Raw genomic sequence first — 16,093 nt, forward strand, 5'->3', positions numbered from 1 at the left:
TTTTTTTTTTTTTCTTTTCCCACTGCATCACACGGCTTGTGGGATTTTAGTTCTCCAACTAGGATCCAATCTGGGCCCTCGGCAGTAAAAGCGCGGAGCCCTAACCACTGGACGGCCAGGGGCTTCCCAGGGCTTCCCCTCTTGCTGCACTGTCCCCTAGGGGGCCATGAGCCACACGTGGCTATTTATATTTATATTAATTACAATTAAGAATTTGGTTCTTCAGTTGCACAAGTCACATTTCAAGTGCCCATTGGACAGCACAGGTATGGAACATTCTCAACCTTGTAGAAAATTCTAGGGGATGGCACTGGACTGGTGGGAGGACAGATGTGGACCAAAAACTCATACTGATGGCTCTTAATTATCCACTGGGATAAATGCCTTCAAGAAATACTTGGAGGAATGGTGACAGAGAATAATGGAACAGTGACCTGGGTGGGGGGAGGGGAAGGTTTTCTGTGAACGGGATGTTGAGAAATGAGTCAGAGATGGGCTGAGAGCCACCTGACAGAGGCAACAGCACAGGCAAAGGCAGAGGGAGCGCCTTCAGGAGTGAGCAGGTCAGGTGTACATATTTCAAAAGTAATAAAATTTAATTTTTAGAGCAGTTTTAGGTTCACAGCAAAATTGAGAGGAAGGTACTGAGATTTCCCATACATCCCCGGCTTGCATAACCTCCTCCACCATCAACATCCCCACTAGAGCCTGAGAGCAGAGTAGAGTGGTACATGTGTTCCCACTGATGAAACCTACATTGACACATGGTATCACCCATAATTTACCTTGGAGTTCACCCTTGGTGTTTACATTATATGGGTTTGGACAGGGATCCACCATTACAGTATCATACAGAGCAGTTTCACTGCCCTGAAAATCCTCTGTGTTCTGCCCATTCCTCCCTGACCTGGTCTCCCTAAGTCCTGGCAATCGCTGATCTTTTTATTATCTCCATAATTTTTGCCTTTTCCAGAATGTCATGTAGTTGGGATCATAAAGTATGTAGCTTTTTCAGATTGGCTTCTTTCACTCAGTAATATGCATTTGTTTCCTCCATGTCTTTTTTAAAAAATTAATTTATTTTTTATTATTTTAAAATTTTTATTTATTTATTTACTTATTTTTGGCTGCGTTGGGTCTTCATTGCTGCTCGCAGGCTTTCTCTAGTTGCAGTGAGCGGGGGCTGCTCTTCGTTGCAGTATGCGTGCTTCTCATTGCGGTGGCTTCTAGCTGCAGAACATGGGCTCTAGGCACACGGGCTTCAGTAGTTGTGGCTCATGGGCTCTAGAGCGCAGGCTCAGTAGTTGTGGCGCACAGGCTTAGTTGCTGACTCCCCAGCCCCACGCTCAGTGATTTCCAACTCAAATATTCCTTAGAATTGGGGATGCCCAGGAAATGTGAGACTCCTTCCTCATTAGAAAGAGTAAGAGTGGTAGAGGTTACAGCTTCTGTGTATTGAATAACTCCTCTCTGCTGGACAGCACCTGCATAATCTCATTTAATCAATAATCGATTTGACAAATGTTGATCAAGGGTCTGCTGCAGCCATGCCCTGTTCTAGTGGGGGAGGGAAAATAAACACAACTGCCACAATGAGAAACATACCTGATTATGGCTTATAGGGGAAGGAAAGGAATGGGTCAGGGAGTCAGGAGAACCTGGGCCTCTGTGAAACCCCCAGATGCCTGTCTGAGTCAGAGTTGGGCTTCATTGTTGAGGTTTTGATAGTAAACAAAAAATAGTGGAAACCCCATTAACACGTGATTGCCTCAAGTGGCTCCTAACCTTTGACCTAACCATGAGCTGTGCCTGTTCCCATGGTGGTCTGCCCACAGTTGGAGCCACCAGAGTTCTCTGGATACAAACTGGCTCAACCTGGTGAGGTGGGAGGGAAATGAGGCCCAGGGAGAGTTTGATATGAAGCTGGATGTACTGGGTTGAATAGTGTCCCCCAAAGATTCAGGTTCACCTGGAATCTCAGAATGTGACCTTATTTGGAAACAAGATCTTTGCAGATGTCATTAGTTAAGATGAGGTCATACTGGCCTAGGGTGGATCTTAAATTCATCATGACTGGTGTCTTTATAAGAAGAGGAGCGGGAATTCCCTGGCAGTCCAGTGGTTAGGACTCAGTGCTTTAACTGCTGTGGGGCCCAGGGTTCAGTCCCTGGTTGGGGAAGTAAGATCCCATAAGCCCCAGCGGCGTGGCCAAAAAAAAAAAAAAAAAAAAAGAGGAGAGGAGAGGATACACACACATGCAAAAAGTGAAGATGGCCCCAGAGGCAGAACTTGGAGTATGTGGCCACAAGCCAAGGAATTCCAAGGATTGCTGGCAACCTCCACAACCTAAAAGAATCAAGGAAGAGGGCTTCCCTGGTGGCACAGTGGTTAAGAATCTGCCTGCCAACGCAGGGGACGCGGGTTCGAGCCCTGGTCCGGGAAGACCCTACATGCTGAGGAGCAACTAAGCCCGTGCACCCCAACTGCTGAGCCTGCGCTCTACAGCCCGCAAGCCACAACTACTGAGCCCTTGCACCACAACTACTGAAGCCTATGAGCCACAACTACTGAAGCCCACGTGCCTAGGGCCCCTGCTCTGCAACAAGAGAAGTCACCGCAATGAGAAGCCTGTGCACCGCAACGAGAGTAGCCCCTGCTCACGGCAACTAGAGAAAGGCCGTGCACAGCGACAAAGACCCAACACAGCCAAAAATAAATAAATAAAATAAATAAATTCAAAAAATGTATTAAAAAAAAATCAAGGAAGGATTCTTCCCTTGAGTCTTTGGTGGGAGCATGGCCCAGTCAACATCTTCTTTTTTTTTTTTTTTAATGAATTTAGTTAGTTAGTTTTGGCTGTGTTGGGTCTCCATTGCTGCGCAGGGGTTTTCTCCAGTTGCGGAGAGCTGGGGCTGCTTCTCATTGAGGTGGACGGGCTCTAGGCACGTGGGCTTCAGTAGTTGCAGCTCGCGGGCTCTAGAGCGCAGGCTCAGTAGTTGTGGCGCACGGACTTAGTTGCTCCGCGGGCATGGGGGATCGATCTTCCTGGACCAGGGCTCAGAGCCCGTGTTCCCTGCGTTGGCAGGCGGATTCCCAATCACTGCGCTACCAGGGAAGCCTCAACATCTTCATTTCTGACTTCTAGCATTCACCTCCAGTTCTTTCTTCCCCACAAATTTTTATTAGTAAATGATTTATAAACGCAAAAGTTTACAGGTGAGAGCATATCATCCATACATTAATTTACCCAGAAAATATTTATTCAGCGCCCATGTCAGGGAGCTTTCTAGGTACAGGGCGTTTACAGTTTATTGGGGAGGACAGGAAAAAAAAAAAAAAGGTACAGGAGATCAGATAGTGCATAGAGTTATGGAGAAAAATAACAGAGGATAAGGTTATTTGTTAGGTTAGGTGTGTGTTTGCGAGGATGGGGAGGGGGTGATGCTATTTTCTGCAAGGGGGTCAGGGACCGGCTCTCTGACAGGTGGTTTCTGAACATTGCAGGCACTGGGACCGGCAAATGCAAAGGCCTAGAGTCAGGAGAGTGCTGGGCCGGCAAGAGAGGGCCTGTGTGGCTGGAAAGGGGCGTGTAGAGAGCAGAGGACCGGGACATGACTTCGGAGAGCAAGTGCCAGGATGCCCGCGCTCTACCCAGCCCTACCGGGTCCTTGGCTGCGCGCCGCACCCAACATGGCGGCCGCGCGGGACTCGCCCGCGGGATAGCGGAAGTGCGTATCGGCGGGCGCCGGAAGTAGAGAGCGGCCCGCCCCCTGCCCCGGGTCTCTGTGGAGCCTCTGACGCGCCGGCTTTGAGCATCCCTGGCCAGCCAGGCGGGAGGCCCCGGAGCTGTGGCTCCGGCGGCAGCCGCTCGTCCCGCCCTCGACATGGCCAGCATCGGAGAGGTACGGCAGGCGCCTGTCTCTACTCTCCTCCCTGCCTGGCGGCTTTGGTCGCGCTCGGTCCTCCCCACCCCGACTCCGGTTTCCCTGCGTCCTTTCCGTCTCGCTCCCTTTCCCGTTCCATCCTTCCCGTCCTGACCTCGGCTGGCTCTCAGCTTCCCATCCTGACCGCCGCCGCGGCCCTCACTCCGACCCTGACGTCGGCCTGGCTTGGTCCTTCCTACCCCTACCCTGGCCTTGGCCTCGCCCCGTCCTTCCCATCCCTGCTCTGGCCTTGCCACTTGCCCCTTGCCCCATCCCCCATCCTTGACCCATCCCGCCCCCTAGCACCTTATCCTGTATCCGAGGGCATAAGCTCTCTCAACTTTCGGTTTTCCATCCGTTTGCCGGTCCCGCATTCCTGATCGGCAGACTTCACCCCCTCTCCCGTCTTCCCCAGAGTTTCCAGCTCCTCTAGGTCTCCCAGGTCCTCTTCCCATGCCCCTGTGCCTCGGCTCAGCCCTTGGAGCTCTGACGTTCCCCCTCCCTGTGCACTTCCCTTCCCATCCCATCCCATCCCATCCCATCCTGTGTCGCTGAACGTTCGGTTTCAGTCCAGCCCACTTTCCTCTGAGCCTGCTTGTGTGACTTTGGGGGGTGGTGGAGGAAAATCCATTTCACCTGGGAGACTTGTGACTCACCCAGAATTTCTTCCCCAGTGCTCCACAAATCTGGGTCCGACGGAGAAACCCACCGAGTTCCTGTAATGGGGTGCAGGGTATTTTCTCTGTAGACCAGGAAATGGGGGATCCGGACAGTGACTAGGGTCTTCCCTTTTGTTGATTCCCAGCTACCTGTTTGTGCACCTGTATTTATACTTGTGGTCCGGGACTCAGACCGTCGAGCGTATTCCTGCTCGTGCTCCGGCTAGCAGGAGCGGGTTCGGCATGAGTGCGTGGGAGGCGGCTGGGGTTGCCGACAGCTGTTCTTCATTGGAAGCGGATTTGGCTCGGAAGTGGCCCCTTGATTGAGGGGGAAGGTGTGGGGCCCACCTGTTCGCTGGTACTAGGATTGAAGGGCCAGAGAGTACCAGCTCCCCCAGGAAGAATCCTGGGGGTATAGCCTGGCTGTGTTAGCAGATTCCCGTTAGTCGCGTGTGCTTGGGGGGGCGGTGTGCTGTCTGGCACCTTGGTCTTACGGGGTCCTGGCGCAAAGGCCCCTCTGTTCCTTGAATCATACGTCGGGGCCCTGACCAATGAGGCCTCTTGTCCCATCGTGAGGGTCTTTTGGCTTGAGAGGAGAGAGGGGGAGTCATGCTCTCTCCTGGACATGATCAAGGTCCCTTTCTCTGGGACTGTCTAATTATTTTTAAAAAATTTTTATTTTTTATAAATTTATTTTTTAATTTTTGGTTGTGTTTGGTCTTTGTTACTGCATGTGGCCTTTTCTCTAGTTGCGGTTACCGGGGGCTACTCTTCGTTGTGGTGCGTGGGCTTCTCATTGTGGTGGCTTCTCTTGTTGCGGAGCACGGGCTCTAGGCGTGCGGGCTTCAGTACTTGTGGCACACAGGCTCAGTGGGTGTGACTCGCGGGCTCTAGAGCGCAGGCTCAGTAGTTGTGGCGCATGGGCTTAGTGGCTCCACGGCATGTGGGATCTTCCCAGACCAGGGCTGGAACCCATGTCCCTTGCATTGGCAGGCGGATTTTTAACCGCTGTGCCACCAGGGAAGTCCCTGGGACAGTCTAATTATTGATTGATTGATTGACTGAGATACAGTTAACATACCATAAAATTTACACTTTTATTTTATTTTATTTTTTTCAGTTTTTTAAAATTTTTGGCTGCACCGTGTGGTATGCAGGATCTTAGTTCCCTGACCAGGGATCGAACCCACGCCCCTGGCAATGAATGGAAGCACGAAGTCATAACCACTGGGCTCCCAGGGAGGTCCCAAAGTTTACTTTTAAAGTGTATAATGCAGTGGTTTTAAAATCTATTCACAAGGTTGTGCCACCATCCCCACTCTCTGATTTCAGAATGGGGTGGTCTGATTTTGAGGGTCCTTGCTGGGCTTAAAATGCATATGTCTAGGACTGCTCCCTGAGTTTCTGAGGAGTCAGGCTCTGCGTTTTTAATAGCTCTTCAAATGATTCTGAAGCCGTGGTTTGTTGACACCCAGTTCAGTGGCTCTTTCCCTTGGGCATTAGAAAGTGATCCCTGTTCAGGAGCCATTCCTGGCCTAGGGAGGAGACAGGCAAGCAACAAACCAGTACAGTTCACCTGATGAGGCTGGAGACTGGAGTGGGGGGAGGGTAAGCTGGGGCGGCAGTGGAGGAGAAGGTGAGTGTGTCTGGGGGATGCTGGAAGGACTTCCTGGGGACGGAGCCTTGGAGCTGAAGTTCCGAGAGTAGCAGTTTCTTTTGTGTGGTGTCACGTTGGGTGGAGGGGGCAGCTTGTGGAAAGGCTTGGAGGCCTGAGTGCCGTGGGACAGGGGACATTCCAGAAAATGCCAACTGGAGAAGCAGAGGCTTACGAAGAGGGGCAATGTGAGAAGCATCCCTCAGGTCACTCCTGTGATCAAAAAAACCAAAAACAAAAGTAAAATGTAGGGCTTCCCTGGTGGTGCGGTGGTTGAGGGTCTGCCTGCTGGTGCAGGGGACGCGGGTTCGTGCCCCGGTCCGGGGGGATCCCACGTGCCGCGGAGCGGCTGGGCCCGTGGGCCATGGCCGCTGGGCCTACGCGTCCGGAACCTGTGCTCCAGAACGGGAGAGGCCACAACAGTGAGAGGCCCGCGTACTGCAAAAAATAAAAAAGGAAAATGTAAAATTCCACACACTTGCAAAAGGATGTTGTAATGAACTTCCCTGTATGTACTTATTGCCCATTTTTTTCTATTTCTTTTTTAAAAAAATGTATTATTATTTGATTTATTTATTTTTGGCTGTATTGTGTCTTTGTTGCTGTGCACTGGCTTTCTCTAGTTGTGGTGAGCGGGGGCTACTCACACACCCCCGCTCGGAGGTGAAGAAGCTCGGAGGCCTCCTCCCTCCCTTCTGGTGGCGGCCCCCTATTTGCTGTTACCTCTGCAGAATTGGCTGCCTTTCCTGGGGGAAGGTACACGGACTTAGAAATGAAGCCTCCATTCCAGGGAAAAGACTCAACTGTTGCAAACCCAGCATGACTGGGCCTCCCAGGCTTGGCCGTCGGGAGACCAGGGGTGGGGTGGGGGGTGGGGAACCAATCTGACCTGCTGCCCGGGCGGCTGCTCCTCTCGTCCAGGCCTGCTGCCCTGAACGCCTGTCCCAGGACAGGGGGTGCTGGCCTAAGGACAGCACTGGGGCACAGCATGTGGAGAAGGCGATCGCGTCGGGGGTGCTGAGACTGGACGGAGGAAGCTGCAGCTCACCTGTTTTGTTTTGTTTTTTTTAATTCATGTGATTTCTAGGTGGTTTTGAGAGAAATTCAGTATTCCATACTGTAACTGGAAATGATATGATGCTGGAGTTTCTGGGAGTGTCTTGCCCCGTGTTCTCTTTGCTCTGCAGTGGCGTTCTTACTTTGATAAATCTGCGAATTGGGCATCAGAAGGGGTCAGCCTCAGGCTGCTCGGTGGAATTCAGGCCCAGCTCTTCCCACTTGTGCCCAGGAGCCGTGTATACCAAGCTTGCCTGATAAGGATTGCCCCTGGTCCCAGCCTCTCTCTCAGGAGATAGAGTCCCTAGGTCTAGGATGTGGCCTGGGAATCTGATTTTTTAACAGGTGTCTGGGATGCTCCCAGATGATTGGGTCTGGGAAATTTGTCAGGAAAGTCACATATGGTTCAAAACACTAGACCCCAGAATACAGTGACCCAGGGCAGCTATGGAGTTGGGTCTGATGGCTGCCTTCTGCCCCTGTAAAGGTGGGAGGAGGGAGACAGGATTGAGGGCACTTCGGAAGGAAGGAGGGAAGGGAAGGCAAGTCTGGCTACTGCCTCTCAGGAAGAAGGGTGAGTGGGAGGGGCCGATGCTGTTGAAAGGGTGGGCAGTAATCGGGGAAACCTTTCCCGTCCTGGCAAGGGCTCGGCCGGATGCAGAGGCTGGAGGGGTGTCGCAGTCATAGCTCCCGGGAAGCCCCTGGTGCCTGTGTGGGGTGTGCAGACAGGCCCTTCCTCCCTGGACTTAACGGTTGCCATGGCAGCAGCAGGGCTTTCCAAGCCTGGAGGCTTCCATCCATGCAAATATGTATGGAAAAAGAGGCAGGACAGAGGAGGCCGGGCTCGTAGACAGAATCACTGGAAAAGGCAGTAGAAATAGTTCTGGGTACTCTCCCTCCTGGGAGTGTCAGAGAGGCACCCCATCAGTGAGGACGTTTAAGGCAGGAGGGGCCCTTCAGGAGGTATTGGGAAGATACAGGGATTCCTGCCCACCATGGGCTTTTCTTAGAGCATCCCAGTTCCTTTGGCCTTGATTTGGGGATTTCACGGCACACTGACATAGGTCTATCCCCTCTTTGTCTTGGTTGTACAGGCACTGGTCAGTAAGACGGGAAGCCCACATTAGGGCAGAAAACCTTCTGTAGATATTTGCAAAAGCAGAATGAAACAATAAGATGAGTGGACATCTTACTGGAAATACCAACATGGATTTCTTTCTTTTTTTTTTTCTTTTATTTTTGGCTGTGTTGGGTCTTCATTGCTGCACGCGGGCTTCCTCTAGTTGCGGTGAGCGGGGGCTACTCTTCGTTGCAGTGCGCAGGCTTCTTATTGTGGTGGCTTCTTTTGTTGCAGAGCGCAGTCTCTAGGTGCGGGGGCTTCAGTAGTTGTGGCTCGCGGGCTCTAGAGCGCAGGCTCAGTAGCTGTGGTGCACGGGCTTAGTTGCTCCGTGGCATGTGAAATCTTGCCGGGCCAGGGCTCAAACCCGTGTCCCCGGCACTGGCAGGCAGATTCTCAACCATTGCGCCACCAGGGAAGCCCCCAACGTGGATTTCTAACCAGGAAGTCTGATAAGTGGAGAGAAGTTGTGCAGTTCCTATTGTTTGTTATGAATCTTGAGATTTAAAAATGTCATTGGTCTGGTAGGTGCCGTTTCTTATTTATTAGGGCCTCATAGTTTCATTCTCTCATTTGCATCCAGCGCTGTCCTGAAGAGCTGATACACATATCATACACATAATGGTAACTCATTACCCATCAGAGCAACCCTGGGAGGTGAAGGCACTGTTGTTATTGGTGAAGACCAATTATCATTGTTTCTTGATGGAATTCACCGGCGCAAGGATGTTTTAAGAATACTGCCTGCCATTAGGGGCAGAGCAGGGTGGGGGCAGAATAGCAGCTTTTACAAATGGACAACCTCGCCGATGGTCATGAGTTGAGTTGGAAACCTGCCAGACTTGTCTGGAGACCTTCAGTAGGAAAAATCTCTCTTAAATTTCAAATCTGTTACTTTTTTTTTTTTTTTTTTTTTGCGGTACGCGGGCCTCTCACTGTTGTGGCCTCTCCCCTTGCGGAGCACAGGCTCCGGATGCGCAGGCTCAGCGGCCATGGCTCACGGGCGCAGCTGCTCTGCGGCATGTGGGATCTTCCCGGACCGGGGCACGAACCCGCGTCCCCTGCATCGGCAGGCGGACTCTCAACCACTGCGCCACCAGGGAAGCCCTCAAATCTGTCACTTTTGAAGAGCGATCCTGGTGTGCAGATTGAAAGGGGCTTTCGAAGAATGTTGGGGACTCTTTAATCTGCAGTTAAGATTTTTGGTAACAGTCTCTTCTTCCCCACGGACTGTGGTGAAGGCTTCCCTTGCCTGAGGGCCACCCTGGGGGATCCCATGGAAGTTGATGCCCCTTGTTTTCAGGACACATCCAGCGCCAGCGATGCGCCCCCTGCAGCGGCCGCGGTGGCAGATGGTGCCCACCTCCTGGGCTTCTCGGATGAGATCCTCCTGCACATCCTGAGCCACGTCCCCAGCATAGACTTGATTCTGAACGTCCGGCGCACCTGCCGGAAGCTCGCAGCGCTGTGCCTGGACAAGAGCCTCACCCACACGGTGCTGCTGCAGAAGGACTATGAGGTGAGGGGCTTGGGGGTGGCGCTTGGCATGCCGGGGGCAGAGATGGGGAACGACCGAGGTGCCCGACTGAGGCCCCGCACAGCCTGGCAGTGGTGGGGCACTTGCAGGGATGATACGGCAAAAGTCAGGGGCCCAAAAGTGCAGGTAGTGTGCCATCTGGGCCAGAGCACAGGTAGAGCAGGCGCTCTTCTGGAAGGGTCTTGCGCCTTGGCACTGGGCCAGGAGGGAGACTGACTTCCTGGTAGATAGGTACCCAGGAGTGGACGTGCGGGCCCACTGTCAGTGTTGGGCTTTCCTGTGGAGTTAAGCACAGTTGGAGGCACCACCTCTCCCCACCAGCGGCATCCGGGAGTTCTGGTTGCTCTGTATCCTCGTCAACACTTGGTGGTGTCAGTCTTTTCAGTTTAGCCATTGTGATGCATGGGAGGTGGTATCTCATTGTAGTTTTAACTTGTATTCTCTGGTGGAGGATGCTGTCGATTATGCTTTCTTCAGGTGCGTGGGCCATTTGTACATCTTCTCAGAAGTGTCTGTGCAAGGCTTTTGCCCATTCATTATTGTCTGTCTTTTTCTTAGTGAGTTTTGGGAGTTCCATATATATTCTGGTACAAGTTCTTTGTGGGATGTGTTGTGAATATTTTCTCTTATAGTCTGTGGCTTGCCGTTTCATTTTGATTAATAGTGTCTTTTGAAGAGCGTAAGTTTTTAATTTTGGTGAGGTCCAATTTATTGAATTTTTGAGTTCATGCTTTTTGTATTCCGTTGAAGAAATCTTTGTGAAGCCTGAGGTCATGAAGATTTTCTCCTACGTTGTCTTCTTTCTTCTTTTTAACTTTTTAGAAAATCTTAATTTATTTTTTTGGCTGTGTTGGGTCTTTGTTGCTGCACGCGGGCTTTTCTCTAGTTGCGGTGAGCAGGGGCTACTCTTCATTGCGGTGCACAGGCTTCTCTTGTTGCGGAGCACAGGCTCTAGGCGCGTGGTCTTCAGTAATTGTGGCACGTAGGCTAATAGTTGTGGCTTGCGGGCTTAGTTGCTCCGTGGCATGTGGGATCTCCCAGACCAGGGCTCGAACCCGTGTCCTCTGCACTGGCAGGTGGATTCCTAACCGCTGCGCCACCAGGGAAGTCTCCTAACCACTGCACCACCAGGGAAGCCCCTTATCTATTTTTTTAATAGGGGTGTTTCTTTGCTATTGAGTTGTATGAGTTCTCTGTATATTTCGGATATTAACCCCTTATCAGATATATGATTTGCAAGATCTTGTCCCATTTAATAGGCTGCCTTTCATTTTGTTGCTCGTTCCCTCTGCTGTGCAGAAACTGCTCAGGTGATGTAGTTCCTCTTGTTTCTTTTTGCTTCTATTGTTTTTGGTGTCAGATTTCAAAAAATCATCACTAAGACTGATGTCAAGGAGCTTATTACTACTTATATTTTCTTCTAGGAGCTTTATGGTCCCTGGTCTTACGTTCAGGTGTTTAATCCATTTTGGGTTAATTTTGGTGTATGGTGTAGATAGTGGTCCAGTTTCATTCTTTTGCCTGTGGCTGTCCAGTATTCCCAGCACCCTCTATGTTGTCTTATAGAAGTTTATAGGTTTAGCTCTTACGGCAGGTCTGTGATCCTTTTGTGTTCATCTCCACACATGCCGTGAGGTCAGGGTGAGGCTCACTGTTCTGCACACAGCTATTCACGCCTCCCACCACCGCTTACTGAGAAGATTCTCCTGTCCTCGCCGAATTGCCTGCAACCTGGAAAATCAGTTGATGACCTATTTTAAAGATAAACAGAGGCCTTGCCCTTGACTCAAATTTTAGGGGACTTGGAGGGGCTCCTCCTGCTGTTGCTGGCTGGGCAGTGATGCCTTTGAAACCCAGAATGAGGTCCCTTAGAGCTCAGTCTCTTTCTGTGAGAGCACCGTGCTCCTCCCTGATGGAGAGCTGAACTTACTCCCCAAAGCACTGAGGTCAGGCTTCCTGCCCACGAGGGTCCTTTACTGTAGAGGAAGGGCAGGCGCACAGTCTGTCTGGAGCGTTTAGAACGTGTGTCCTTCGTCTGCACAGTTCTGTGTGTGTACGTTTGCTGTAGAGAAGTGAACACGTGCACAAGCCTTACGTACATGGATGCCGTGTTGTCCGAAGCCCTTGGTGGCCACTGGGCCCCTACTGGACATACTGTGGCTGCCTAGGCCGTCCAGGCCAGGTTTTTGAGGAACATTTAATGATATGAAAGTGCATGTGACGTAAAGGAAAGTGACAGCGAAAGAACGCTTCCAGGGTGTGATTCCACTATGTGATTTCAAAAAACCCCACCTAACGTGAAACTTCCCATCCTAACCACGTTTTTTTTTTTTGGATATGTTAGGTCTTCGTTGCTGTGTGCGGGCTTCTCATTGCAGTGGCTTCTCTTGTTGCGGAGCACAGGCTACTTTTAAGTGTACCATTTCGTTAGCCCTAAGTACATTCACAGTGTTATGCAACCATCATCACTCTTTCCAAAACTTTCTCATCGCCTTAAACAGAAACTCTGGAGCTATTAAGCAATAGCTCCCATGTCCCCTTTGCCCAGGCTTCTGGTGACCTCTATTCTACTTTCTCTTTCTGGTTTTGCCTGTTCTGGATCTTTCATATAAGTGGATCATACAACATGTGATCTTTACGACTGGCTTCTTTGGGCATCATGTCCTCAAGGTTCACTCATGCTGTAGCAGCGTCAGGATCTCACTCCTCTCCATGCCGAGTAGAATTCCACTGCATGGATGGACCCCATTGCCTTTACCTGTTCATCCGTTGATGGACGGCTGGGTTGTTGCCACCTTCCGGTTGTTGTGAACGGTTCTCCGTGGACATGGGTGTGCAGGAGTCTGAGTCCCCGCTTTCAGTCCCCTTTGGTGTACACCTGGCTGTGGAATTGTGGGTCACGTGGTAACTCTGTTTAGCTTTTGGAGGAGCCACCAGACTTTTCCACAGGGGCTGCCCCATTTTCCATTCCCGCCTGGCTGAGGCTCCTGACTGTCGGTGGAAGGTAAGCATGCGGGGGTTGGGGGCGGGGCGAGGCGCCAGCCCTGCCCTCATTGCCCCTCCTCAGCTGGAGTGGGGCCTCTGCCGTGCCCCCCGCGGCTCCCTGACTGTCACGGTGGAGAGCGCGGTCTGGGGGGCGAGGGTGGAGGAGACGCCGGTGCCTGCAGCCCCTCTCTCCCCGCCCCGCCCACCCACAGGCCAGCGAGGACAAGGTGAAGCAGCTGGTGACGGAGATTGGCTGGGAGATCCAGCAGCTCAGCATGGCCGGCTGCTACTGGCTGTCGGGCAGCACGGTGGAGCACGTGGCCCGCTGCCGCGGCCTGGTGAAGGTGAACCTCTCGGGCTGCCACCTGACCTCCCTGCGCCTCTCCAAGGTTCTGTCGGCCCTGCAGCGCCTGCGCTCCCTGGCCATTGACGTGAGCCCCGGCTTCGACGCCAGCCAGCTGAGCGGTGAGTGCAAGGCCACGCTGAGCCGTGTGCGGGAGCTCAAGCAGACGCTGTACACGCCCTCGTACGGCGTGGTGCCCTGCTGCACCAGCCTCGAGAAGCTGCTGCTGTACTTCGAGATCCTGGACCGCACGCGCGAGGGCGCCGTGCTCTCGGGCCAGCTCATGGTGGGCCAGAGCAACGTGCCACGCTATCAGCACCTGCGCGTCTTCTACGCCCGCCTGGCCCCCGGCTACATCAACCAGGAGGTGGTGCGCCTTTACCTGGCTGTGCTCAGCGACCGCACGCCCGAGAACCTGCACGCCTTCCTCATCTCCGTGCCCGGCAGCTTTGCTGAGAGCGGGGCCACCAAGAACCTCCTGGAGTCCATGGCCCGTAACGTGGCGCTGGACGCACTGCAGCTGCCCAAGTCCTGGCTCAACGGCTCGGCCCTCCTCCAGCACATGAAGTTCAGCAGCCCCTTCTACTTCAGCTTCAGCCGCTGTGCCCTGTCCGGCGGCCACCTGATCCGGCGCGTCATCGATGGCGGCAGGGACCTCCGGAGCCTGGCTGGCCTGAACCTCAGCGGCTGTGCGCACTGCCTGGCGCCCGACTCCCTGCTGCGCAAGGCAGAGGACGACATCGATAGTGGCATCCTGGAGACGCTGGTGGCAGCCTGCGGCAACCTGAGACACCTCAACCTCTCGGCTGCCCACCACCACAGCCCCGAGGGCCCCGGCCGGCACCTGTGCCAGCTGCTGGCACGGCTCTGCCACCTGCGCTCCCTGTCACTGCCCGTCTGCGCCGTCGCTGACTCGGCGCCACGGGCTGACCGCGCGCCCGTCCAGCCTGCCACGCACGCTGTGCCCCGCGGCTTTGGCAAGAAGGTCCGCATCGGCGTGCCGTCCGGCCCCGACCCTTTCTCCGGGCAGGCGGGCCCCCTGCCGTCCTCTGTGTTCTGGTCGCTGCTGAAGAGCGTGCCCTTCCTGGACCGTCTCGAGCTGATTGGGTCCAACTTCTCGTCTGCCATGCCGCGCAACGAGCCCGCCATCCGCAACTCGCTCCCCCCCTGCGGCCGGGCACAGAGCGTGGGGGACTCGGAGGTGGCCGCCATCGGCCAGCTGGCCTTCCTGAGGCACCTGACGCTGGCCCAGCTGCCCAGCATCCTGACAGGCTCCGGGCTGGTCAGCATCGGCGTCCAGTGCCAGCAGCTCCAGTCCCTGTCCCTGGCCCACCTGGGCACGATGGGCAAGGTGGCCTACACTTCCGCCCTCGCGGACATGCTGAAGCACTGCAAGCGGCTGAAGGACCTCAGGTGAGGGCACCCGGCCACCCCGCCGTGGCCTCTGCCGGCCCTGTGGGGAGGCCTTAGGGGCGCACGGCCTTCTGCTCGGCAGATGTTGGCCTACCCGCTGCGCACCTGCTGAGGCGAGTGGGGTGCAGGCCTGTCCTCCAGGGGCTGAGAGTCTTGGGGGGGTGCTGACGAGGGACTGTGCGCAGTGGTGGGGCTCAGGGGGCGCGGGGGCTCGGGAAGCGGCCGTTGGCGGCGCCCAGGGAGGGTGTGCAGGAGGCAGTGCCGCCCGAGCCTGGCACGTCGTCCTCGTTGCCTGTGGCTGTTTCAGTGCCTGGGCTCTAGGACGCTGCTGCGTATGTGATCTTATTAATCCTCGTGCCCGTCCCACGAGGTGGACGCAGTTCTTGCCAGATGACGGAGCTGGTAAGTGGGGGGCCGGGAGTGGAGCCTAGCTTTGCGAGTCTTGAAGGATGAGTCGGGGTTAGCCAGGAGATGCAGGCGCAAGGCTTTCCGGGAAAGAAGGCAGCGTGTGTAGAAGCCCCCGAGGCTTACAAACAAGCAGCGTGCTCTGAGGCCAGAGGATTCTGATCGGGGGCACGGGGGCGTCAGGTGAGGTGAAGGTGCTGAAGGACTTCAGCCCGCAGAGGGAGGGGTCTGGGTTCCAGTTTGGAGACGTCCCTCTGGCCTCCCACCTGGACTGGAGGGGCCAGGCTGGGGGAGGGGAGATGGAGAGGCGGGCTCAGAAGGCGGTGCCCGGAGCAGGCCGGCCGGGCTGAGCTGAGGGGCCGTCCCTGGAGAGTGTGGGCTGGTGGGACCCACGGACCTCGGCAGGGCTTCCCCCACCCAGGCAGTTGTTGGAGGGCCACTGGCGATTTCCTGGGCCCCGACGCGGAATGATCCCCGGCAACTCATGCTGTAGAGTGAAGGCTGTTCTCGTGAGGGCCCAGCATTTAGAGGGCCAGCCTTTGTTAACCTGAGCCGGATCTGAAAATGTCTACAGATCTGATCTTGAAAAACTGCAGTTTCCTAAACGTCGTGGTGGCCTCAGGCCTCAGCTCTGCGAGGGCTTTGGGTGGGGGAGGGAGTGGCCGCTGGGCTTGTTCTCCATGAGGCTGGAGCTGGTGGGGCAGCCGGGTGAGGGCGTCATCGGGCCACGGGGATGCGCGCGTGTCGTCATCGCCGCACCAGTGAGCACTCACTGTGTGTCTTCGCTGCGGGCCGGGCACCAGGCTGGGGGCTCTGTGGCGCTGTCTAGCTTGATCTCCTCACTAGGCCCTTCATCGTTCCTGCTTCATGGAGAGGCAGCGGACGCCTGAGGGAGGAGCTGAGGTCCGCCCGGGTCATCGAAGTCCAGTGCTCGACCTGGGCCCCGGAGCCACACAAAATGGAGACAAGCGTGTCCTTTTCGGACCTCCACTCTCCCCGTA

At 54.4% G+C, this 16,093-nt stretch overlaps 1 protein-coding gene across 2 annotated transcripts in view; it reads left to right on the plus strand.

The window, feature by feature from the left end:
• Positions 1–3,773: 3,773 nt before the first annotated feature.
• The window catches only part of FBXL18 (F-box and leucine rich repeat protein 18), a 36,798-nt gene continuing 24,478 nt past the window's right edge, over positions 3,774–16,093 (plus strand). Inside the window, exons 1-3 of one of the 2 annotated variants that reach the window (XM_024763517.1) lie at positions 3,774–3,902; positions 9,713–9,928; positions 13,144–14,687. In XM_024763517.1, the coding sequence (XP_024619285.1) occupies positions 3,885–3,902; positions 9,713–9,928; positions 13,144–14,687 (1,778 nt within the window). In that variant the 5' untranslated portion in view covers positions 3,774–3,884. The remainder of the gene's footprint in view (positions 3,903–9,712; positions 9,929–13,143; positions 14,688–16,093) is intronic. The other variant, XM_024763518.1, reaches the window with a different exon arrangement.

Source organism: Neophocaena asiaeorientalis, unplaced genomic scaffold (genome assembly GCF_003031525.2).
Source record: "Neophocaena asiaeorientalis asiaeorientalis breed wild unplaced genomic scaffold, Neophocaena_asiaeorientalis_V1.1 scaffold223, whole genome shotgun sequence".
Lineage (NCBI taxonomy): Eukaryota > Metazoa > Chordata > Mammalia > Artiodactyla > Phocoenidae > Neophocaena > Neophocaena asiaeorientalis.